Genomic DNA, 25,981 nt, shown 5'->3' with positions numbered 1-25,981 from the left:
CGGCTCAGTTGGTTAAGCGTCCGACTTCGGCTCAGGTCATGATCTCACGTTTCGTTGAGCTCGAGCCCCGCGTCGGGCTCTGTGCTGACAGCTCAGAGTCTGGAGCCTGCTTCAGATTCTGTGCCTCCCTCTCTCTCTGACCGTCCCCTGCTCATGCTCTGTCTCTCTCAAAATAAATAAACATTAAAAAAATATTTTTTTAAAAAAAGAAAGGTTTGAGTGTCAAGTCAAGGTTTGAGTGTCAAGGTCTTACTTAGACCTACTCAGATCTACTTATCTGCTCCTTATCCTTGAGCAAACACCGGGCACCGTCATCTCAAACTTAGCATGTCAAATACCGAGTCTGTTCTTCCCTCTCTTCATTCCCCAGGGTTTACTCTCAATCACCTCACCGGAACAACGGCACCACCAGCCAGTCAGTTGTTTAAAGCAGAAACCTCAGAGTTATTCCTGGTAACCCCTCCCTCATTCCACTTATCTACTTCATCACTAGAACCCAATACCCTGCCTCCACCATCATCTCTCCCTCCTCCCTGTCACCATGCTACCCGAAGCCACGGCCGTCTAGCGTTGAAAATCGGGACAGCCTTATGCCTTCTAACACCAGCATTCACTCAAGCCTTGTCACCCAAAAAAGTCGATGCTATCCTATCATTCTTGTTAAAACTCTTCAAAAACTTCCACTACACTTAGAATAAAATCTATGCTAACATGGCTCAAGTGACTGTGTCATTTATTGTCTAAACCAGGACATTTTCAACAGTGAAGAGGGAATTCTTCATAATTACATTAAGAGAACAGGCCCTAATGCAAACAGTCCCTGTGACCCTAGAAATAAGATCACCCTAAATACAGCCCACAGGTCATTGTTATCTGGCCACTGCCTACTTCCCCAACCTCTTCTTTAGTCATTATTCTCTCTTTATTACTACACTTAACTGCAATGGATTTCTTTTTACTGATAAAAGCATTGAGTGTCAGGGTGCCTGGGTGGCTCAGTCAGTTGAATGTCTGACTTCAGCTCAGGTCATGATCTCATGGTTCGTGGGTTCAAGCCCCATGTCAGGCTCTGTGCTGACAGCTCGGAGCCTGGAGCCTGCTTCGGATTCTGTGCCTAAATCTCTCTCTGCCCCTCCCTTGCTTGTTCTCTCTCTCTCTTTCAAAAATAAACACTAAAAAAAATCATTAAAAAAAAAGAAAGCACTGAGCGTTGCCAATGTAAAGCCATCACATGGGCTGTTTATTCCATATGACTAGAGTACCATTTCCCCTTTCTCTGCCTGGCCCTCTCCATTCGACTCATGTCTTCCTTCCCCTCTAGACTGGGGGTTCCCTGAGGGCAAGAATCAAGCATGTTTTATTACCTGTCCCCAGCCCACAGTGGGTGTACAGCAAATACTGATTAAGGGAGTGAAAATAGCTTGGCTGAGGGGTAGTGGGATTTGACTGTGAATTCTTGCTTTCCCACATGGATCTGCTTCCCCCATATCTCCGAGTCATCCAGCAGGACTGAATGATAATCTGCACACCTGCACTGAAAGGCAAGATTCACCCTAGAATTAGTTTTTAAAACATCAACGTTGTGGCTGAAAGGGAACCACCATGAATTTCAGGGAATACTCACTTACGTGACATTTATGATGACACTGTAAATCAATGCATGGGCCAGCAGCTAGCATTTACCGAGCCCTGGATAGGAGCTAACATCATGCTCCACAATCCATGTGCATTATTTCGTTTAATACCTAAAGTTAATAAAACTACTCTACGTGTTGGGTAGGCACCCACTTTGTAAATAAGGCAACAGGGACCTGGAAAGAGTAATTTGTTCAAAGCCCAGCACGGGTAGAGCAGAATCAAAACCGAACCCAGTTTTATTCGTTTTTACATCAAAGAAAAAGTTGGGTAGCAACATGCTAGGTGGGCTACTTATGGGAAAAAAAATGGCTACAATTTAGGATTTAGCACAGATCAATGGGACAGCAGGAGCAATAAAAGCCTGTATTGTGCAAAAGCAGGAACAAATTTAAATTAAAACTTCAGAAAGTTCTGACAATTGAGAAAAGGAAAAGAAATATTTCAAGCCATGGATTGGTTGAAGTCGTTGACATTATTTCAACATACTGTTACAAGGACATCTTTTTGTAGAAACTATTACTTTACATTGAAAAGTAGAAAGTCATATTCATGGTATAGACATAAATGTTAAATGAAATGGATTATCTGGGGACAGGGAATTGAACTAAGCTACAGGCAGACACAGAAATTGATATTCAATGCCCCCTAGTGAGTATTAGTTCAGCACACTGGTTCTCAGATTGATTGACACCGAAATTAGTATTCTGTAATTTGTAATTAGATGTAGGAAGCCAGAGCACTTTGGAGGCATTTGATGGGTTCTCAGGCAGGCAGATTAATTGGTAATGAGATTTACGTGTTGATGTTAGTGCGGCAGACTGGAGGCTGAAGGGTAATACGCTACTATCTGTTTTCTTTCTACAGAACAGATTGCTTTGTGTATCTGAAAATAGGATTATACATGTATAGGAATACCTATCATCTCATCACATATGTAACTAGATACAAATACTCTGGTAAAACTTTCAATTTCACAGCAAATTATTACAAGGGTCCAATACAATATTGGCTAAAATAGAATGAGTCCTTGAACTTCCTTTTATTCATTTCCTTAGATGTTATTAATGCTCAAATGTAATGACAATTATGTGGCATTTGCAAATAGGCACAACCTGATTGCCCCCAGCTATTAAAAGTCCTTATTAATAAGACCTAATATACATATCCCGTGGGGAATCTTAATAAATTTCAAATTTTATTTTCCTGTTCAAAATCATTTCCACCATAAAAGCTAGTTTTCAGCTGAAAAGCCCAGGCCACAGCGAATGTCTTAAGGCTCTATAATAGGGCTATACCTGAAAACAGAAATGTCACTTATAAATAGATTTAAATTAGTTTCAACCCTATGATAGACTGCAAAAATAACAATGGCCACACATTCTTTGCAACTCCTCCTATCAGTTGAAACTGTAGTTGGTGTAGACCTGTTTTGACTAGAGGGATGTTAGCAAATATGAGATAACCAAAGGTTTGAAAAGTGTTTGCACATTGGGGCCTTTTCCACCTCTTTTTGCTTTTGGAAGTCGGGCATTATGAAAGAAAGCCAAGGTTAAGGTGCTAGCTGCTGAAGACATGTGGTTCAGGCACCCATCAACCAGCCAAATGGTAGACAAGTGAGGGGGGAATTCTAGAACCAATCAACCTCTACTTGATCTGCCGGCTGAATACCAGGAGAAAAGCAGAAGGATCACCAAGATGTGCCCAGCTCAAATAGTCAAGCAAAAAATCAACTGCTGGGATGCCTGGGTGGCTCTGTCGGTTAAGCGCCCGAGTCTTGATTTCAGCTCAGGACATCATCCCAGAGTTGTGGAATCCAGCCCCACATCAGGCTCTGCACTGACAGCACGGAGCCTGCTTGGGATTCTCCCTCCCTTCCTCTGCCCCTCTCCCCCACTAGCTTGCTCACTCTCTCTCTCCCTCTCTCCCTCTCTCTGTCTCTCTCTCTCTCTCTCTCTCTCTCTCTCTGTCTGTCTCTCTCTCTCTCTCACACACACACGCACACATTTAAATGGTAAAATGAACAAGCTAGATTTTCAATTAATACAAAGATTCTATACCTCTTGGTTCAAAGGAACCTTGTGTTTCCAGGAAACACATTTTCACTCACCAAGTGTTTACTTAACCCTGTCACGTAAAGAGTGGCAACATTTTCCAATGAAGAAAACCAAAGTTGATTAAAGCAGTTTGCAAAGTTGCTTGAGATACATTAGGAATGCACTTCTTTGATATGTCTCACTAAAATGTATTCCAAATATTCTCTCTCTCTCCCTCGTTTGCTCCCTTATAGTACAAAGTCTGCTTTTTCGTTCCTAACAATGGTTTAAAGAAGAGACCAACCGCACACTTCTATTTACATTTACCTTTTCTGCATTTGAGATTTGACGTGGCCACAAGTTACTTTTCTGGAGCATAAACGAAGTAACAGCTGTGCGGAATTCAAATAAGTAATTCTTGTAACATTTGAACTGCTATATAATGCACTACATTTTTGTCAGACCGAGCTTTTCCGGCAGTCTGCAAAGGAGACCCAGAATCTAAGTGATAAGTATGTGGTCCTTGGGGGAGGGAGAGGAAGAAATGGGGTAGAAAGATGTTTTCAGGGGTAGGCAAGGAACACTACGGTGGGTGGGATCATGGTTTCCTGTTCTTAAATTCTTCGAGAAAGTTTTGAGCTAAAAGGCCCCTGTGAGTCCTATGTCAGAGTAATCAATTCTGAAAACATATTTCACATGTGACAGCCACATGCGAAACACTTTTACGAAACTTCCACCGCTACCCTTCTTTTCTACACAGATGTGCTGTCATGTCAAAGATGCTGCAGTGAGAACCATTTTTGGGATACTTTTACGTACTACACTGGGCTTAACTCATGTCTTTCATTGCATCTTTGCTTCTAAGGGAATGTCACAGAATCCCCCTCTTAGGGAAACATTCTACGAACCTCAGCAAATTTAATTTTTGGCAATGGCCATCGATGGAGAATAGAATTTGATATCCACCCAAGAGCCTCTACCAGTTGGAGCACTTCCGGCCTGGGCTGTCACCCACTAAGTAAAGAATTCTTCCACTCACTTAGCGGCTCCTCCCCAGAATGATGCAGAGGCAGGAAGGGTCTCAGGGTGGGCATCCCCCTGTCAATCTCTCCTTCCAAAGAGTGGTCACTGCAGTTCAAACTGTAATAGGACACATCCTTCCAGGGGCAGCTAACCCTCACCTATGAGTGTTATCCAGGTGGCAGGGACACCGCTTGTCACACTTGATGCCATACAGCCCTTCTGGACACAGACGCGCCTCGCAACGCTCGCCAGCAAAGCCTGCTTCGCAGAGGCACGAACCGCTCACGTGATAACATTTCCCTCCATTGACACATTGGCAGGTCTCCGCACAGCCAACTCCGTAGGTGCCAACGGGACACTCGTCCTGGCACCTGTCAAGCAGGAGGCGGGAGCAGAAGACAGATTAGTCAGTGCCGTGTAAAAATACACAGTCCATTCTGATAGGCTTTGTGATGTATAAACTGAACCTGCTTTTCGCATTTGATACATTGTTTTCGCGACAGTCCCGTTACAGGTATAAAAGCAGTAAGCTGAATCACTCTGGCTACAGATAGTATTAACAGCAGTATGAGTCTGTTCAAAGGAATAACAAAAACGAAACCAAAATAAAATTATGAACTTGCCACAGGAAGAACATTTTTTACCTCGTGCTTGCTAAAGATATATAGATATAGACACAGATACAGATATATCACTTGAGGAGATACCGAAAACGGGAGAAGAGTTATTGCCCAAATTAGGAAACTAAAATATTGAAATAGATGCTTTCCCCATTTTAACGATAAAACTTCGTGGCATATTTCAAACAACGTTAATTCTCTTGGCTTTCACGGTGGCATCAGTATTTAATCTCAGCCATGTGTCTGCTCTTTTCAAAGCTGAATGACAATAATTGCCCCTCATTTAGAAAGTTATGCATTTCGGGGCGCCTGGGTGGCGCAGTCGGTTAAACGTCTGACTTCAGCCAGGTCATGATCTCGTGGTCCGTGAGTTCGAGCCCCGCGTCGGGCTCTGGGCTGATGGCTCAGAGCCTGGAGCCTGTTTCCGATTCTGTGTCTCCTTCTCTCTCTGCCCCTCCCCCGTTCATGCTCTGTCTCTCTCTGTCCCCCAAAAAATAAATAAACGTTGAAAAAAATATTAAAAAAAAAATTTAAAAAAAAAAAAAAAAGAAAGTTATGCATTTAATAAACACAGTCCTCTTTAGATCCGGGGAAGTCAGAGCTATAGCTATCAGGATTCCTTGATTCCACCTGGGGAAATCTTGCCAGGAGATTTAGAGACGCACGGAGTTTCCTAGCACAAATTTTTTGCAAAGTGGGGTATCGTCCTCCGTAAGAAGGGTTGACCAACAGCAAGGAAAAAATATCCGGTCCCCAAAACTGACTTTATCTTGTAAAAAATAACATTAGAGTCTGGTCCTAAAGGAAGGACAGGGTCTGGATAAGTTGGATCAGGTGGGAAGCTAAGTGGCCGCAAGGAAGTATGATGGAGAAGAGAAAATTCTCATCACGCCATAGAATGCATGACCAGTTGTCCAGCCAGCCAAGTTTCTTTGTGACCTGGCAAGGTGACTTCACAGAGCCTCCCGAAACAGAAGGAGCACTTCCTGCCAAGGGAGAGTGAGATGGGGTCTCGTCTAGCCAAGTGCCGGCCATAAGTAGGGTACACTTTGTGGATATCAGCAGACACTTCCCATGTGGCTCTCATGTCATGCCAGAACCACGGTCAAAAAGGTAGGTCAGCACTGCATTTTTTTAGGCCAGTATAATGCCAACAGCAAGTTCAAAATAATGAATTCAAGGATACCTAAAGGCACTGGCAAAGGGGCTGAAAAGCAAACATTTTCCACAAGGTTTGCTTATGTTTTATGGGGCGTGATTAGTAACAATACCAAGACTGGCTGGGATTCTATTTAAGAGTAGAAGATAAATCTCCAGATCCCTTTGACACTTTTCTGGTCAGGCCTGGCTCTAGCATGTATTTCATGAGACAGAGAAAAGGAAAGGAGCCTCCGGCAAACATGGTTTCACCTGACTCTTAAGACCATCTTTAGGTATGTTTGTCAAGAGGCAAAATCTTCAGATCAACTGCTCAACAGATCATTAGCAAAGTTCTGTAGTAACTATCACTTAGCATAAAATCAGATGTGTGTCTTAAGGTTACCCAGGAGTATACCTATTTTTAGACCAGAGTATTTTTAAAGGGTACTCTATTTTTAACTTGTAAGATGCTTTAATAAGCCAAGTCACTTAGTTTATTCCTTAAAGATGTAAACTTTAGAGAAAGAAATGCTGAAGTACAGTAATTTGGCCTTGTCGTGGCTCGGCTAAAGGATGGTAAGACAACTATGCAACCTGTTCATCCAGATCTTCCTGCAATTCAGTCCCAAAAAGATAAAGATAAACAAGGTGAAATAACATTGCTTCGTCTCTCTTATATGGATTTGAAAACTAACAAAATGTGAAGCTTTGGGATCCATGATTTTAACTTAGTAAAAAGCTTAGCTCTAAAAGTGGGTGAACTGAGTATAGATCGGAAGCCTGGAAAAAACGTCTGTCCACTGACAAATGACAGGGAAACAGTGTGTATATTTCATCCTATCTTGGCAGAGACTTCCTTTTCTTTGGGAAAACAAAATCCATAATAACTGGTCCTGGACCATATTTACCTTTCTAAGCTATAATAAAACATAGTACTAGTTTGTATTATAAATGGCAAAAAGCCATTTGAATTTTACTTACTGAAGTAGCCATTATGTAAAGCTCACTTCATAGTCTCCTTTCTTTTTCATCAATGTTGCACTTGTAAGAGAATCCTGTGAATAACAGTTATGTCTATTTCCATCTACTAAACCAAGGTGGTAGGGTATCTTCCTAGAAGTAGACATTTTCCATCTTTGCAAATAAAAGCAATCACGAGGTAGCTTATACCTTTCAGGTTAGCAGAGTTAAAAGTCTTTGTCAACCAGACTTATCTCCCTTTTTGGCCCCTTTATCTAAAAGAAGCATCATTCTCAATGAATTTCATGCCCTTAATGTTGTTTTTGTGGTCCCAGGCAGAACAATGGGGGGAAAATCTATCTTAAGAATTAGTAAAAGAGGTAATAGATGTTCTTAGGAGAGACAGCAGAGAGGCTGATAAAGATATAGCAATAAATAGTGGCCACAGCAGAAATATAGAAATTTGGAGTTTATACATTCTTTCATTTTTTTAAATATTTTTTAACGTTTATTTATTTTTGAGACAGAGAGAGACAGAGGATAAATGGGGAGGGTCAGAAAGAGAGACAGACACAGAATCCAGGGCAGGCTCCATCCAGGCTCTGAGCTGTCAGCACAGAGCCCGACGTGGGGCTCGAACTCACAGACTGTGAGATCATGACCTGAGCCGAAGTTGGTTGCTCAACCGACTGAGCCACCCAAGTACCCCTTTAATTTTTTTTAATGTTTATTTATTTTTTGACAGAGAGAGAGAGACAGAGCAGAGACAGAGGGAGATACAGAATCCAAAGCAGGCTCTAGGCTCTGAGCTGTAAACACAGAGCCCGACATGGGGCTCGAACTCACAAACCACGAGATCATGACCTGAGCTGAAGTCGGACGCTTAACCGACTGAGCCATCCAGGCGCCCCTCATTTTTGTTTCTGTATAATGCTCTGGGATTGGAAAAAAAATGGATAAGCTTTAAGTAGAGATAATAAAATACAGCCCCAATTCCCAAACCAATGAAGGTCACAGGCTTATTTTAATACCATTTTGATTATTATATTGCATCTTGTTACAAATGGATGGAAAAGGAAGTGAGTTAGCATATAAGGGGTGGCAGCTCCTTTCTGCCTGGTCCTTTTGAGCACGTTCTCTCCCTAGAGGGCTTGGAATAATTGGGCCAAACCATGATTTCGTGGGAAAGAATCGCATTCCTCATTAAATCTGGGATCGATGGATCAGCTGCCTGCCTTTCAAGCATCTGGAACTACTGCTCTGAGGGAAATATAAAAAGTGCTGGAAAACAGCCAAATTTTCCACAATCCTAGATACCAGAAAGTTCCCCCATTGGAGACCAAAGCCACATCCCCCTCCCCCCCAGCCCAATTCCTGTCTGTAATTTCTGACTTTACCTCCTCTGACCCACATTCCTTCTTCACTTGCAGGTTAATAGGGAACACAGGCATGGCCAGACAATCTTGGCTTCACCTTAACAGACAGCCGAACTGAGGCACAGATCTCTCCATGCAGCTCACTCTTAATGGAGCACCAGTTACAGGAAAGGACCCCAAAGGTCTGAGCGATTCCATGGTGACCCACTAGCATGAAGAACACTATTTTAACCCCTTCAAAAGAATGTGCATGAGAATCTGGAAACCACCAGATGGTAGGATATCTTTCTAGAAGTAGACATGTTCTATCTGGAAAATAAAAGCAATCATGACGTAGCTTATACCTTTCAGGTTAGCGGAGTTAAAAGTCTTTGTCAAACAGACTTAGCTCCATTTGGGGGATATAAGGGATATATAGATAGATAGATATAGATGATATAGATATAGATATAGATATAGATATAGATATAGATATAGATATAGATATAGATATAGATATAGATAGATATCTTCCCTCTTGCCTGGTTGTGCCACATTACAGTTCCTCACCACAATGTCCTCCTAAACTGTCCACAAGCCCCAGGGACTATTATTTGGGCATCCCATGAGCCTCTCTGCCTGCCTACAAGGTGACTGTTCTGTTTTTCTGCTTCTACTGTGGCTGGGAGTGCGTCCCCACATCCTGGAAATGCTCTGCTGACAGCTACCAGTGGTGATACCTGCTCCCCCAGGCAGCAGCCCTCTGGTCTAACCTCAGTGATCAAGTTACGCTGACTTCTTAAAATAGGGAAATGCCAAGACCCCAGGCCCTCAAAGCTACTGTCACCACAAACTGCCCCATAGCTGCTCATTTTCCCCAATCGTGGTGACAAAAGTGCATGCCGTGTGTGTGTGTGTGTGTGTGTGTGTGTGTGTCCAGAACCCAGATGGGCATGGTATAATTAAAAACAGAAATCAGGGGCGCCTGCGTGGCTCAGTCGGTTAAACAGCCGACTTCGGCTCAGGTCATGATTCTCAGTCCGTGAGTTCGAGCAGCACGTCGGGCTCTGTGCTGACAGCTCAGAGCCCGGAGCCTGTTTCAGATTCTGTGTCTCCCTCTCTCTGACCCTCCCCCGTTCATGCTCTGACTCTCTCTGTCTCAAAAATAAATAAACGTTAAAAAAAAATTTTTTTTAAAAACAAAAAACAGAAATCATGTTGTCAAGTCACCAGAAAAACAATAGTTAGTGGAACAACAACTCAAGAAGATGTTCCCTCTTCAACTTCCTTGTCTTCCTTTGGCTCGTTGCCTTCCTTGCCTTAATCTAAAATTCACCTGGAAATTGGCTGTTATCCCCCCCTCCCCTGCATTCTAAATAAGATGAGTCTAAGTCTGCATTATATGTTCGCCTTACAAGTTTGCCTTATATGTTTGTTGTCTCTGTGTTGCCTCAGATTTGAGACTTAAACCAGTAGAGGACAAGAAAAACGATGATACAGCTGATCCTCAAATAACATGGGTTTAGAACGCACAAGTCACTTATATGCTGATTTTTTTTTATAAATACAGTCTGCTACTGTAAATATATTCTCTCTTACTTACGATTTTCTTAACATTTTCTTTTCTCTAGCTCACTTTATTCTAAGAGTATAGCAATACATATAACATAGAAAATATGTGCCAACAGACTGTTTATATTATCAGGAAGGCTCCCTAAACAGTAGGCTATTAGGTTAGGTTTTGAGGGAGTCAAAAGTTACGTGCAATTTCTCGACTGAATAGGGGGTCAGTGCCCCAAACCTCTGAATTTTTCAAGGGTCTGTATTTAATTTTTTAGTGCCCTAAAATATTAGACAAAGCTATTATCCTCATCTATCCAAAATATAACAATAAGCCAGGATGTAGGTCACATAAACTTTTTGAGAAGCTCAGTTACATGTTACAAAAACCATGCTCTGAAAGGTGTCAATAGTTTGCAACATCAAAAAATAAAGGTAAAATACATAATTACATTAACAAAAGATGAAAAGCCTTTAATGAAGCCTTTCATTAACTTTAAAGAAGTTAAATAGATAACACTAATGAAAGTTCCTAATAAAAACAGGGATTAAAAAAAAAAACACCCAAGCATGAAAAATTTTACTAAAAACCAGTAATGAGCATGAAACTACACTGAATCCATTTTCAATGAAATTAGGAAGAAGACAGGAGTTCCCAGTTTTACTTGTTTGTCAACACTGATTTAAAGGTTTCAATTAATGCAATTATTTCAAGAAAATGAAACAACCCTTCTAAGTACAAATAAATGAAACAACCCTTATAAATATTATAGAGACAAATATCTTTTTTTTTCCTTTGGTAGGTGATAAAATAACTTTAGTGTTTGCTAAGTAACACTTGAATTAATTAAAAATTTTGGTAGAGAGACTAAATAAAAACACTCAAAATCAAGCCTGTCTTTATCCTGAAATAGCCAATTAGAAACTGAAATGGGATTTTCCCAAAAATACAAAATACTTAGGAATAAATTTAATACAAAAGTACAAATTCTAAGTTGGGAGGGGGAAGTGAGGGACCACACTATATAGCATCATATTTTTTTCTTTTTTTTTTCTTCTTCAAAGTTTGTTTATTTTTATTTTTTTACTTTAAATTATACTTATTATTATATATTCATAAAAATAAAATTATAATAAAAACACATATTGATTATATAAAGTTAGAGAAATTACATAGCAAGAAAACAAATTTTCCAGTATTCCCACAATCTAGAAATAACTGTCATTTACATTTTACTGGATTTCCATTAGTGCTATAGTATCTTCTTAAAAGTCAAAAACAGATCAGCCTTTTGGAAAAAAAAATAATGAGGGAAGAAAGTTGAAGAAATTCTTAGGTCACAGATATCATCAAAAATAATGATAGTTAATTTTTATTTGGTCCCCAGACATCACTCAAATTGACAATCACTAGTATTTGTACAGTTCAGAGAAATCACTCAACTATAATAACAGCTAATATTTGTAAGCTTCCACACTGTTCTAACCACTTTAATGTACTTATTGAATCCTGAGAGCAACCCCAAAGGAAAGTAAAATTATTTTAGCGATAAGGATGTATCTAAGGACACAGGTTCCAAAAAATCTTTGTTGTGAGCCATTATAATCTCCTACCTCTCAAGTCTTTTTTCTCTAATTGTATGCACACATCCCAAAAGCTTCGTTATCTGGTCTTTTAGGATGTAAGAGAGGAAAGAGAAAATTAGAAGGAGTAAGGTGTGCAAAGCTGTCTAGGGTAACCCTTCACTGATACAAAAAATGACAGTGGATGGAAGGGCCAGGTGAACACAGCCATTCATTTGCTCTTATAATCTTCAAAGTCCCATTGGATCTCACTTGGTCGCTACTCCACAGGGAAATGACTGGTATTCTTAATGGAATACTGAATCATAAGAAGGTAACTTTATGCCCAGCATACTTTTTAAAGCTAACCAAATACACATCCAATTTTGGTAAATTTATCAAATTTTGATAAATCTATCAAAAACTATTTAAAATGTAAAAAGTGGCTGTCCAGCCATTCAACTGTTGAGCACGAAACATTTATCACGGGTTCTGAATAGCTGGGATTTTATTTCTTTATTTTAATGCTGTCTGTCTTCAATTCACCATCACTGTTGATGGTTCCATTTCCACACAATGAGTTGGGAAAAAAATCTGTCGAACACATTGATACCTTATAGACGCCTCTGGAATATTATAGAACAGTCAGAGACACGTAGTAGCAAAGGTATTCCCTGGGCTCTGCAGCCTTTCCTTTCACACCATTATGAACAGTCAGAGAAAGATAAGACTATCCCTTACCGTTCCCCTGTGTATCCTGGGCTGCAACGACACTGGCCTGTGGCAACGTCACAAGTCCCTCCATTATGGCACTGACATTCTTGTGAACAGTTCTTTCCAAAGCGACCCTGAGGGCAAGGCTGACCACACACTGTGCCCTGCATTGAAAGAGATTTGGAAAATTACATGGGCCTCCAGCCAGGGAAGGGCTAAAGGAGGAGGGAAAGAAGAGAGGAAACAAAAGGAGGAGGAGATAAGGGAACAGGGCTGCAAGATAATTAGATGAAGGGGATTTTAGAACACTCTGTTCATCATCTAAAAAATGTTAGGAAATTTAAGTGGACTTATTTACTTGGTAAGCCTAGATCTCAAGATACGTTCAAAGATGCAGAACAGGGGCACCTGGGTGGCTCAGTCAGTTAAGCGTCCAACTCTTGATTTCAGCTCAAGTCATGAGCTCATGGTTCGTGGGTTCGAGCCTCGCATGGGGCTCCGTACTGACAGCAGGGAGCTTGCTTGGGGTTCTCTCTCTACCTCTTTCTGCTCCTCCCCTGCTCACGCACTCTCTCTCTCAAAATAAATAAATATTTTTTTAAGAAAAGATGGCAGAATAATCTTAATAAATATCCATATTAAAAAACTGAAGTTTAAGATAAAGTTACACAAAATTATTATGGTAACCTAAGGAATTTATAAATCCTCCTAAGCGTTCTTCCTTGTGTCATACATGTACAATAAGTCAACAATACTTACTGAACATCCATTACATGAATGGCAACATCTGGGGCAAATACAATATCCAAATGCTTTACCATATGTTCTAAGGAAAACACACATTATCATTGGCTTTATTTCTTATAGGGTATAATGTAGCATAAGACAGAAATTTTGTGTACTTGGATTAACAGTAACATTGCCTAAGAAGTAGTTCTACAAGAATGAACCTAGACATTTTATTATGAGAGAAAAACACTTTTATTTTCAGCAGGTTGAACAAACATTGGTGGGCCAAGATCAATAGGAAAGCTTATTTCCTGGGAAGAAAAATCAAGAGAGGAACTTGGACATGTTTCCTCACCCTAGAGGCTGTCCATCTTGTCAGGCACTGTCACTATATTTAACCCAATCCTCTGCTTTATATGAATAAGTACCAATAAGTCAGTGAAATACCTTCCCGTTTTCTGCTTCACTTGGCCATATAACTTGGGCTTGTAGCTTATCATCTGTTTATTGGAGTTATTGTTAGAGCAAACAACATTTCCCAAATAACAGGGATTTTTAAACTGTTTTTTTTTAACTGTTGCAAGCTGTTGCTTTGTCCTCCTTCTCTCTAAAAAAAGGCAGACTGTGGGCACTCTGAAATTGGAGGCTAGCAAACACCAGATGGTTTTGTAAATGTTTATTCTGGATAGCATAAGAAAATACATTTCCTCTAACTCCTGGCTACCCACAAAGGCAGTTGGTGTGCTAATTAAGTCTCCTCTGGTGGTTTCTAGCTATCTACAAACAGGGAAAGTTCTTCCACAGACTCTTGGAACTGAAAAAGCCTTTGAGAGATGATTCAAATCAATGCCTCACTGAGAATCATCTATGCATCAGGCATAGAGTTAAGCTCTGAGAATCAAAGTGATAAGGTCACAACCTTTAATTAGTTCACAATGTGATGAGGGGGACAGATGAAAAAATAGCTCTAATCCCTCCATTCTAGCACACCATAACAACACGACTGAAAAAACAATGTGCCAAGGGTCAATCTGCGGTAAGCAGAAATTCTGGTGAAAATTCTCATTCTCCCAGGGACTGACCCTACCCATATTTTGTAATGGTCCCCCATCAGCTTTAGAGATGTTGTTGAAATATCGTTTGTGAGTAAAGATTAACGTGAGCAAATAGCTTTAAGTAAGGCATTCTTAGGAGTTGAAATGCATGTGTGTGTACATGTAAAAGGTATATATTTCATCTTTGAAAAGCACCTAGAGTAATAGCACAAATAAAATATTATAGAGAGAAGTATACCTTAGAAGCTCAGCTCTCAATTCACAGATTGAGAAATGACCCGAAGCATTCAGTAAGAAACTTCTACCAAGGTAGCAGCCTCAGAGTACAGACACACTGGAGAATGGGAAGATCCATCTACCCAGTAATTGGGATTCATGGTCCAAGCCTGTGGCTGTCAGTATCCCACACCATAACCATCCCAACCAAGAAGAAAGCTTCAACCTCAAGATGAGGCAACTATACAGACAACATCTATACAATAGTCCTACAGTAGAATGCCTATAACTCTTCATCCAAAGAACACGGAGCTTTCCGGATACTCTGCTGCCCCAACAAAATCCTTCCCTTGCCAAGAACCAAGCAATGTCCAACAATGGCAAAAGACTGCTTATAAGAAATGAAGAAGAGAAGGAGTCAAAGGTAATTCAGTATTTCTACCTTGGGCAATAAGAAAGAAATGCTGGTTTTAACGAAGACTTTTAAAAAGCAGAAAAGGAGTAGCCTTAAGAAAGACTTGGGTTCATGACAAGTTTTGTTTCATTAGCAATGACTTTGATGTGGCTCGAGCCAGTTCAGTACTTCTCAATAGCTCCCTTGTTCACCCCATCATCAGCCACTCAGTAAAAGGCCCCTCACTCTGACTCCACTGATTTAAGGGGTTTCTTTGGGCTCTGCCTCTAGAACCAGACCTTGTCTTGTCTGCTTACCTTTCTAACGCTCACCTTGGGTCTAATATTTCTTTTCCCCTTGTCTACATGGTCCTCACATCTTGAACTCTCCCTTACTTCCCATGATTCTCACTGGGATGTGAACTCCAGTTCTCCTTTGCTTCAGGACTACAGCAAGGGCATTCGCAGACCAATTCCACTCCATGTCTGGCTCTTAAGGCTCCAGCTTGGGTGGAGCCCAAGTAGATGGTGGCTTCATGTCTGCAGGTCATCTGGGTTGGGGTGTTTAATAGGACAGTGACAAATATATGTCTGGACTCCGAAGGAAGGTCAAGATTTGGGAAAAATCAGTAGATGACTGTTAAAGCCATGGATCTGGGTGAGATTTTCAGAGATTTATAGTGGGAAAAGAGAAGAAGGAAAAGACTGAAACCTCGGAAATACTGTAATAAAGAGGTGTGAAGAAGGAGGAGGTTAGGAAAAGAGATCTTCAGTAAGAGAAGTAGGAGAGGGGGTTATCAAATAAATGGAGAAAAAGATTATGAAAGGGAGGCGAATGAGCAACAGGGTTGGAAGCTTTGGTGAAGTCAAGCAGAATGAGCACAGAAAGGCCAGCACTGGATCTGATAATCAAGAAGTCTCTTATGACCCTACAAACATAGTTTCACTACAGCTGCTGGTGATAGAAGGGGATAGTGAAGTGAACCGTTCTCTTAATTTTTGTTTGTTATTGAAGGAAACAGACCTTGGTCGTTCACTCTTGTGCCTTCAAGCAGATGTACGCACAAACCAATGCCGGTAATGGCCATATCACACCCAGGTTTCAGAGAAGGCTAGTTAGCAAATCAGCTTTGATATTGAGTGTGTTGCAATGTCGCAAAACACTAAGCCCGTGAGACACGACATGAAGAAAGTGTGACATGGTCAAAGTTTGGGAAGTGGGGTGAGTGACAGCTTCCCCTTGGATTTGCATACAAAAGGCTTTGAGAAACTCTGCCATACCTGGTAATAAACCTGGTTCACCTCAATTGTGCCTCCACAAATACATGACCAGATCAGTTGTTCACATAACACTCACTCTGTTGAGAATAATGGTCTCAAAGAACAATAGTGATCCATGGAACTTAATTATAAAAACAATTGCAGACATATTTCATTTACTGTGTTTTGCTTTATTGTGTTTCACAGACACATTATGTGTTTTGTTTTTTCTTTTCTTCTCTTTTCTTTTCTTTTCTTTTTTTTTTTTTTTTAACATTTATCCACTTTTTGAGACACAGAGACAGAGTGTGAGCAGGGCAGGAGCAGAGAGAGAGGGAGACACAGAATCCGAAACAGGCTCCAGGCTCTGAGCTGCATAGAGCCCGATGTGGGGCTCGAACTCATGAACCGTGAGATCATGACCTGAGCCGAAGTCAGACGCTTAACTGACTGAGCCACCCAGGCACCCCGCGTGTTTTGTTTTTTAAGCAAAATGAAGGTTTGTGACAATCGTGCATTCAGCATGTTCAGTGATACCATTTTTCTTTCTTTTTCTTTTCTTTTCTTTTTTTTTTTTTTTTAAGTAGGCTCTATGCCCAACGTGGGGCTTGAACTCACAACCCTGAGATCAAGAGTCGCACGCTCTACTAAGCCAGCCAGGGGCTCATTTTTTTCCCCCGTGTTGGTGTCATTTTTTTCTTTTTTGTTTTTTTAATGCTTATTTATATTTGAGAGAGAGCATGTGAGAGAGAGGGGAGAAGGGCAGAGAGAAGTGGGGACAGAGGATCTGAAGCAGGCTCTGTGCTGATAGCAGAGAGCCTGATGCAGGGCTGGAACTCACAAACCATGAGATCATGACCTGAGCCGAAGTAACTGACTGAGCCACCCGGGCACCCCGGCACCATTTTCCTAACATTTATTCTTTTCACGTATCTCAGTCATATGTTAGTAATTCTAACATTGTTTCAAATTTGTTTCATTACTTTTATGTTTGTTATGGTGATCTGTGATCAGCGATCTCTGATGTTACTAATGTCATTGCTTTGTTACCTACATTGGTTTTTTAGACATAATGCCATTGCACTCTTAATAGACTACAGTATAGTATAAAATAACTTTCATATGCTGTAGGAAACCAAAAAATTCATTTGACTCACTTTATTGTGGTATTCACTTTATTGCTGTGGTCTAGAACCAAACCCGAAGTATCTCCGAGGTAGGTTTATATTTAGATTCTTCCGGTGTTTAAATATTCTTCTGGTGTTTAACAGCATTGTCTGTCATACACGAGATGAAATATTTCCCTCTTTTTTTATCCTGAGGGAAAGTGCAGGACAGGTGGCCACTATGTTTTCCAATGAGGACCCTTAGCGCACTTCAAGATTTAATCACCTTCTGCCTGAAAATGGACGGAAGGCTTCCAGCTTTAAAAATGCTCAGGTCTTTCCAGTTTTGCCACCTTTAGCCATCGGTACAACTTTCCTTTGTGCTAAAGTCTCCTATGTGCCCTTTGGGATGGGGGAGGGGAGGAAGGGAGCTTACCAGCCAGCCAGAAGGGCAAGAGCATTCTCCGGTGACGTGATGACATATTCCTCCATTTTGGCAGGGGCATCTCTGCTCACACTGTGGGCCGTGCTTGCCGGGGGGACAAAGATCCTCACAGCTGAGGAATTGAGGTGTGACAAAAGATACCATTACTGACCCAACCACACGACCCTCGGGTTCAGACACAACAGCACCCAGGACCCTAAAACAGATAGCTTTCTCCGTTCGGAATTCTTCATTTCGTTAACATCAAGGCATTAACCACATTGGCTGGAAAGGTCGTTGAGGGGTCACCTAGACCTTTCCTTTCTTTGGGGCTATTTTGTAATGAAACTGTTTTATCTGCTTTTGTTTGTGTGTCTGTTCAAACCTCAAAGGAGACTGAAACACTGGCACAGCCCCTGCTTTGTGTACATATTCCTCATAATTAATCTCCAACAATCTCTTCTTGAAACTGATCGCTTTCCATGACTTTAACCCCCACCCTTTTTCTATGAATGAACTTCCCTCGCTAAGGCTTTGTCTTGTCTGCTCTCCTGTAAAATTGGTCCAAGTTTTCCAAAGCCCATTGTGGCCTTGATAAAAACCCGTAAGAGCAATATTAACAACTAAGTCGTTTGAGATGATCATTCTCCCAAAAGCCAGGGCTTTCTAGGCTAATGCAGTTTTTCCTTTAGCTCTACTTTATAGCTGTTAATACTGTTGGCAGGAAGTATTTACCTAATCAGCCGCATTTTTTCAAGTTTTAGCTCTGTGATTTACAAGTGTAATTTTCCCAGTAAGAGAATGATATTTTTCTATATCCTACTTTTTTTTTTTTTTGGCAAATTCTGTCTCTTATTCTGTTTGCTTATACAAGCCACTGAAGAATGTCCTTCATACCAAATAAAGAGAGTAGTGGAGGTTAAGAAGATGCTCCAATTTGATCCAGACAGAATGAAACTATCTGCACCCACATATCCTACACAGATGTGATACATTTCTTTCATGTTCACAAGGCAACATATGTATCCACAGGCATTAAATAACCCAGTTAAGCTTTTATCATGGACTATTTCCAACATCTTCCCCTTTTTCTCTTTTCTAGGGCACTAAACCCACCCCAGCTTTCTCCAGCTAATTAGTTACCACACAAAGCAGAACAGCATGGATCATTACCTATGAGCAGTGTAAAATAAATGCACTTGTCGGGGAATCGAAGCAGATCCTCAAATCTGCCCCAGCAGCCCCCAAATATTTCCACTCAATGCAACATCCCAGTCCTCTCTGTCTCTGCCCTGCCAGAAGGACAGCATGGAAGCCGGCCCTCCGACTTTGGCTGGGGTCTGATGTTCAAGAGTTAAACAGCAGGAACATCTAGTGGCTGTCACTGCTGATCTCCCCATCTGTGTCTGGAGCCCCGACCTGTCCGTGACTTCAGGCAGCAAGAGAAACAGAAGCACGGGAAGGCGATGGGGGCAGCAGCATGAACGGAGAAGGTGAGAGGCCTCCGCCACCTTGCGCGGCCCTGTGTCACTTACAAGGCTCCAGTGTATCCCGGCGGGCAGCGGCATTCCCCCGTGACGTGGTCACAGGTGGCTCCATTCTGACACTGGCATCGCTGGCGACAGTCATTACCGTAGGTGCCCTGCTCGCAGCGGTCCTCGCAGCGCCAGCCCCGGAAACCTGCAGCACAGTGGCAAGCCCCCGTGATGGGGTTGCACAGAGCCCCGTTTTTGCACTGGCACCGGCTGCTGCAGTGGGGCCCCCAGTGATCACCATCACAGGCTGAAGAGGGGGAAAAACAATGGAGGGTGTCAGAGTATGGATGCGGGTAAGAGCAAGCTCTTCAGAACCCGCTTTCCTCTCCCCTTGACGAGATGGCTTCATGACCCCTTCGCTGCTACTCCTCAGCTGGACATCGCGGCTCTGACACCAGCCCAGGCAATGCTTCATAAATGTGACCAGCACTAAGTGGGCCACTTCCAATCACTCCATCGCTCAAGCAGAGCTATGTTTTCCAGCTTCATGACTTTTCTTGGCCTGTTTCCTGCACCCAGAGTGTTGAGTTTGATGTGGCTAGAGTCAATGGCTAGGGGAGATGTAAGTAATGGGGGGTGGGGGGTGGGGGGAGAGGAGGCCGGCTACCCAGATAGGAAGGTTCAGCTCATACAAGGGCTTAAATGCACACTAAGGAACTGGATTGCATCTTGAGAATACGGTATTGGCCATAAAGGATTTTGAACAATGAGAGACAATGCAGATTTGTGTCCTAGAAAGGTCATCTAGCTACATTCTGAGGAAGGGGCAGGAAGGAGCTCACAAGAGGCAGGGAGATGGGGCAAGAAGAATGGCAGTAGATCAGGAAGTAAGTGAGGTTCAGGGGCCTGCCCTCAGGCAGTGATCCTGAAGACCAAGAGGGGTCCTGCAGGCAGACCTACTGTGGAGTGGACCCACCCTGCTATAGGTCTAGGCTGGAGTAATCCAAAAGAAAACTGATCTGCTTTCAAGGTGTCAAAGAATGTGTGGATTGGGAGGTAACAGAAAAGAGAGAAAATTATTGATACAAATACTTAAATTCACTCGCTCTGGGGCGCCTGGGTGGCTCAGTCAGTTGAGCATCTGACTTCAGCTCAGGTCATGATCTCCTGTTTCGTGGGTTTGAGCCCCACATCGGGCTGTATGCTGACAGTTCAGAGCCTGGAGCCTTCTGTGGATTCTGTCTCCCTCTATCTGGCCCTCCCCTGCTCATGCTCTGTCTCTCTCTCTCTCTCTCTCTCTCTCTCTCTCTCTCTCTCTCAAAAATAAATAACTGTTAAAAAAAGTAAACTGGGGCGCCTGGGTGGCTCAGTCGGTTGGGCATCCGACTTCGCCTCAGGTCATGATCTCACCAATCCTGAGTTCAAGCCCCTCATCAGGCTCTGTGCTGACAGCTCAGGGCCTGGAGCCTACTTCAGATTCTGGGTCTCCTCCTCTCTGTGCCCCTCCCATGCTCATGCTCTGTCTCTCTGTCTCTTAATAATAAGCGTTTAAAAAATAAATAAATAAACTCAGTAAGTTTATTTAAACAGTAAGACAAACGTGAAACTGAAAACGGACAGCAAAGGAAAAGACAACAGGCACACGAAACCAGGTAAGACAGTAACAGAAAAGAACATTTGAGAAATAGATTTAAAAGCATAATTCCAAAGGAAAGGAAGAAGGACTGCAACTCAAGTCGATGAGCAGGAATAGGGGAGCAGGAAAGGAAAAATTTTCAATCCCGAACCTTCTACAAATTGTAAAGGGGGATGATAAGCAAAACTAACTCAATATGCATTGTCTACCCAGCTGTGCATTTATTTACTAATTAGATGCTATAAAAATCACTAGGGAAGAAGCACCCTGCCTGGAGCTCTTAGGATAAACTGCTTTTAAGACTCAAGACACAGTTTCACTTCGTAAAAATTCTGTAACTTTAACAGATCTAGAATCAACCATTGGAAAACAAAACAAACTAGGCACACAGCAAATAACTTAGAGGAGATGTACAGGATTCACCTTCCAATATTAGAATCCACCTTTCATTTTATAACATCAAAAGGTTTAAATGAATAATTTTGTTTTTAATCAGCATGGCTTCGTTCTCATTACCACCTTAATAAACATACTTTAACGCAATTAAAAACAATAAGAAGATTATTGAATCTAAAGCAGATCAAGAAAGCAATTACCTAAGAATTCACAATCATCTTTCACAAAGAAAGATTAGGTAGTAGTTCTGAGATTTAAGCCTCATTGTTATTCACACAGTTGTTTCCTTTATTGCCTATGGATATGGACAAAGAATTTTTTGTTCAATTATAACTCTTTCAATCTAGGAGCTATACTTAAAAAAAAAAATACACAGTATGTTTCTTTAAACCCCCTCGGGTATCCCAGTAGAAAAGAACATACCCTGTTTTTAAGGTAAGTTACACAGTCCTTTGTAACTTGTTCCCTGGTTCATCAATCCTAAGAGTAAGGAACAGCTTCATTCCACATAAGCCAAATCCCTTATCCTATAATCTGAACCAGTCGATTTGGTGATTTGGTTCATCACCGTTCTCTGTATTATAAATGATCTTATTCCCGAAATGTGAAGGTATCCTTGATCCCACTTCTTGTGAGATTAAATACAACCTTCAATACTTTTACTTATTTTTTAAAAGCTATTCAGTTTCACTCACTTTCTCCGATCAACCATCTCCAAAGTTTCCATATCCCTCTCAACTTGTGGGAGCCTCATATGCTAAGTTAAATATTCATTTTTAAAAAAAAATTTTTTTTTCAACGTTTATTTATTTTTGGGACAGAGAGAGACAGAGCATGAACGGGGGAGGGGCAGAGAGAGAGGGAGACACAGAATCAGAAACAGGCTCCAGGCTCCGAGCCATCAGCCCGGAGCCTGACGCGGGGCTCGAACTCCCGGACCGCGAGATCGTGACCTGGCTGAAGTCGGAGGCTTAACTGACTGCGCCACCCAGGCGCCCCATATATTCATTTTTTCTTAATGTATCCTGAGGTATTAAGTGAGCAACACAAAACACAATTTTAGTTAATAATACTACCTTGATAAGGACAACCTGACTGTGTCAGAAGCACTTAGAAAGAAAAAACCATGATGGGTTAGAGTTCTTTCTTCCCACGGTGGCAGTGGGATAAGGGTGTGCTGGCACGCATACATTTTATGGAATATGTTTTACAACATCAGGAGAGGAGTGGGAAGAAAGAAGTCAAGGTACTGAGGGGACAGAACACGTCTCTCTTCTCTCTTGTGATTCACTTCCACATCCCATCCAACAATTTCTCTCCCAGAAGAGCAGTCAGGGAGAGACCAGTCCTATTTCCTTGAGGTTAGATAAATGCAAAAAAAAAAACCCCAAAAAACAAAACACACACACACACACACACACACACACACACACACACACACACAAAACAAAAACCCTTAAGACACCTCCTCATGATAGAAACAAGTTCATAGCAGAAATTGATAACTATCAGCATCAAAGAAAGGGTTTCAGGCTTTAAAGGAAATAATATCATGCCGACATGGTTAATTTCCTGTCTATATCTAAGCACTGTGGTATGCTTTGAAGTGACAGCTTCTCCCTTTGGGGCTGTGTTTCCCTAACAGGCCATTGATACATGGACCTCACCATGTGAATACTGGGCGCCAACATAAGCGATGCTGGGGGTGGGGGGGCATCCACATACAGAAGCATACAGACAAATAAGCAGGAAACAGAACAAGTGGGACACAGAAGCCTGGCTTGAATTTACGCATCACTGTGACTTCCTTTCCTCTCTTCATTTGTCATATTCAACTACTGCAACACTTCCATTTTTGCAGCTTATCACACAAAAGCCAGCTTTCTTACCCGATTGCTACAAATACAAGGGTATGTTGACTGTCTAGACAAGAGGCAGAACTTGCTCCTTATGAGCGTCAAGCTTGACCGGTTATCCTGAATTCAAGTACTGTGTTTGGAAAGGCAGTTTGGAGACTCTGAACTGAAATCACTTCAAGTCTTTTACTTAACACCTCACTGTAATCTCACAGGGCAAGCATTTCATGCCTAAAGAAAAAGTGACTAGGTTGGTTATTGCCACTGAAAACCTTAAAAAAAAATTGGTTACATTAAGACGGCAATAGCTAGAATATTCTAATAGGAAAAGGTAGATGAACCAACTTCTGTTTCAAATTATACTGAGAAGAACCCTGATGCTTTGAAAGGAGTGAGGACTCCTTTTCAGCTTCTGGTTTCATCTCTCTCTCTCTCTCTCTCTTTTTAATGTTTATTTATTTTTCAGAGAGAGACAGAGACAGAAACAGCACAAGCGGGGGAGGGGCAGAGAGAGAGGGAGACACAGAATCTGAAGCAGGCTCCAGGCTCTGAGCCATGAGCCCAGAGCCCGACGTGGGGCTCGAACTCACGAGTGGTGAGATTATGACCCGAGCCGAAATCAGAAGCTTAACTGACTGAGCCACCCAGGTGCTCCTAGTTTCATCTCTTGCTGTGCTGGCAGCTAGAAATGGGCTCTAGATGCTATGTCCCCAGATTCGTGCAGCTGTTTCGGGGAAAGCTTAATGAGGGTCTCAGGCAGCATGGATAGCATGCTCTAATAAAAGGAAGTTTTTTTTTTAATTTTTTTTTAACGTTTATTTATTTTTGAGACAAAGAGAGACAGAGCATGAATGGGGGAGGGTCAGAGAGAGAGGGAGACACAGAATCCGAAACAGGCTCCAGGCTCTGAGCTGTCAGCACAGAGCCCGACGCGGGGCTCGAACTCACGGACCGCGAGATCATGACCTGAGCCAAAGTCGGACGCTGAACCGACTGAGCCACCCAGGCGCCCCAAAAGGAAGTTTAAACTACTGTGTAATATCAGAAGTATACCGTCCATGCTACAACCCTTAATGACAGCTAGCGGAGCACTGGATCCTCGCAAGACAATGGGCTCGCCCCGGAGCCCTTATGGCGATAACTTCCAGGGCTACCAGTAACCACAGGTTACATCCATGGGCTGGGTACTGAAATTCACTCAATTTACACCTCTCAAGTACCTGCCATGTGCCAGCCATAGGGCTAGGCTTAGAATTCAAAGGAGAATGGTAGAGCACATGCTTCTGGAAGCTTACAGGTTATCAGCAGACACATTAAGTTATTAGGCACTAAAATACCCCGCGATAAGCAGTAGGGGGAGGTACAAGGTACAACAGAAAACAGAGGAATGACCCCAAAACGGTGTGGTTGAGCTGGGAAAATAATGTCTAAGTTGAGACCTAAAGGCAGAGTGTGCCCTGTTTAGGTAAAGCGTGGAGGGTTTGTACAGAGAAAGACGGGGGACTGGAAAGGGAGGGAAGCTGTAGGAGATATTACATGTGGAGAGAATAAGGCATGCAAAAGTCACAAGGGCTTTTAAATCGCGAACGTCCATGAATGCCCCCTTCTATGGCATCATGGCCGCGATCATCTTCCTGTGCCCGACAAAAGAAGTAGGTATAGAAACACGTAGATGTGGAGAGGTGTTAGATACGTCCTCTCCCTCCATCAGTCCTTCCCAGGTTTCCAAGCTCAGCCTGGAAATCTCTGTCCTACAGGTACATCTTTTCAGACCCAATCTGAGATGCTCTCTGAAGGAAGACACCCATATATATATCTGCCATGACGCTCATCTTGCTCTCACATCACAATTTTTGTATATGTTTGCCTTGTTCCCTATCAAATAAGACTTAATTAATTTCACAGGTGTTAAGACACACCGACAGCCTTTCTTGATCTCAGTAGTTGTCAACAGAAGGTCCCACACTGGCATGTCACAGCAGTTATCCGGACGACTCTGATGGTTGGAAGCATTCTGACTTCAGGGATATTAAGCCATGAAAAACCGCGCACCCTCAGTCACGAGGTGGGGTCACAACAATGATGAATCTGATACGTACAGTGATGGAGATAACCTCCCCCTTTACATGAAAACAGCGCTTTTACACACTTCTGTGGGAGAGCGGATTACCACGCCTATTTTAGAAATTAATCTTGAATCGGGTACTGAGAGCTCTTCAGTCATAAATTCCTCCTTTGAGATATTTTTCCAAAGGAAATAAACATATGTGTATAATGACAGGAACGATTCACAGTAGTTAATCCATTAGTAATATTTACAGTGTGCCCACAGACACTCTCCTCGGCACTAGAGACAGACGAACTCTCACAATGGCCCCATGAAGTAGGTCCTATTTGGAAGTTGTGCCCATTTTGTGGAAGAAGAAACTGAGATCCAGGTGACTTGTTATAGGTACACAGGCAGGAAGCAGGGAAGTACAGACCTCTGCCTTTTGTTGGCATTCCTTTTTTTTTTTTTAATGTTTATTATTTTTGAGAGAGAGACAGAGAGAAAGAGAGAGAGTATGAGCAAGGGAGGGGCAGAGAGAGAGGGAGACACAGAATCAGAAGCAGGGTCCAGGCTCCAAGCTGTCAACACAGAGCCCAGCTGCGGGGCTCGAACTCACGAACCCCGAGATCATGACCTGAGCGAAAGTTGGATGCTTAACCAACTGAGCCACCCAGGCGCCCCCTTTAGTCTGCATTCTAAACCATGATACTTACTGCCTCCAAAGCTGTCATGTTTATCCTAGCACTGTTTATAGCAACAAAAAATTGAAAACAATCTAA

At 42.1% G+C, this 25,981-nt stretch overlaps 1 protein-coding gene and 1 long non-coding RNA gene across 2 annotated transcripts in view; one reads left to right on the top strand and one right to left on the bottom strand.

Annotated features, from left to right (window-relative positions):
* The window catches only part of MEGF10 (multiple EGF like domains 10), a 178,944-nt gene that overhangs the window by 46,987 nt on the left and 105,976 nt on the right, over positions 1-25,981 (bottom strand). The window contains exons 6-9 of the mRNA XM_047877659.1: positions 19,325-19,571; positions 17,802-17,922; positions 12,634-12,770; positions 4,853-5,065 (exon numbers count right to left, since the gene is read on the bottom strand). Of these exons, the coding sequence (XP_047733615.1) occupies positions 4,853-5,065; positions 12,634-12,770; positions 17,802-17,922; positions 19,325-19,571 (718 nt within the window). The remainder of the gene's footprint in view (positions 1-4,852; positions 5,066-12,633; positions 12,771-17,801; positions 17,923-19,324; positions 19,572-25,981) is intronic.
* On the top strand, positions 6,332-19,328 carry LOC125176367 (uncharacterized). The gene is made up of 3 exons (XR_007156234.1): positions 6,332-6,427; positions 8,845-9,065; positions 18,892-19,328. It is a non-coding gene; the product is annotated as an uncharacterized LOC125176367 (long non-coding RNA).

Source organism: Prionailurus viverrinus, chromosome A1 (assembly GCF_022837055.1).
Source record: "Prionailurus viverrinus isolate Anna chromosome A1, UM_Priviv_1.0, whole genome shotgun sequence".
Taxonomy (NCBI): domain Eukaryota; kingdom Metazoa; phylum Chordata; class Mammalia; order Carnivora; family Felidae; genus Prionailurus; species Prionailurus viverrinus.
The sequence above is the reverse complement of the archived record's forward strand: the minus strand, read 5'-3'. Positions and strand labels throughout refer to the sequence as shown.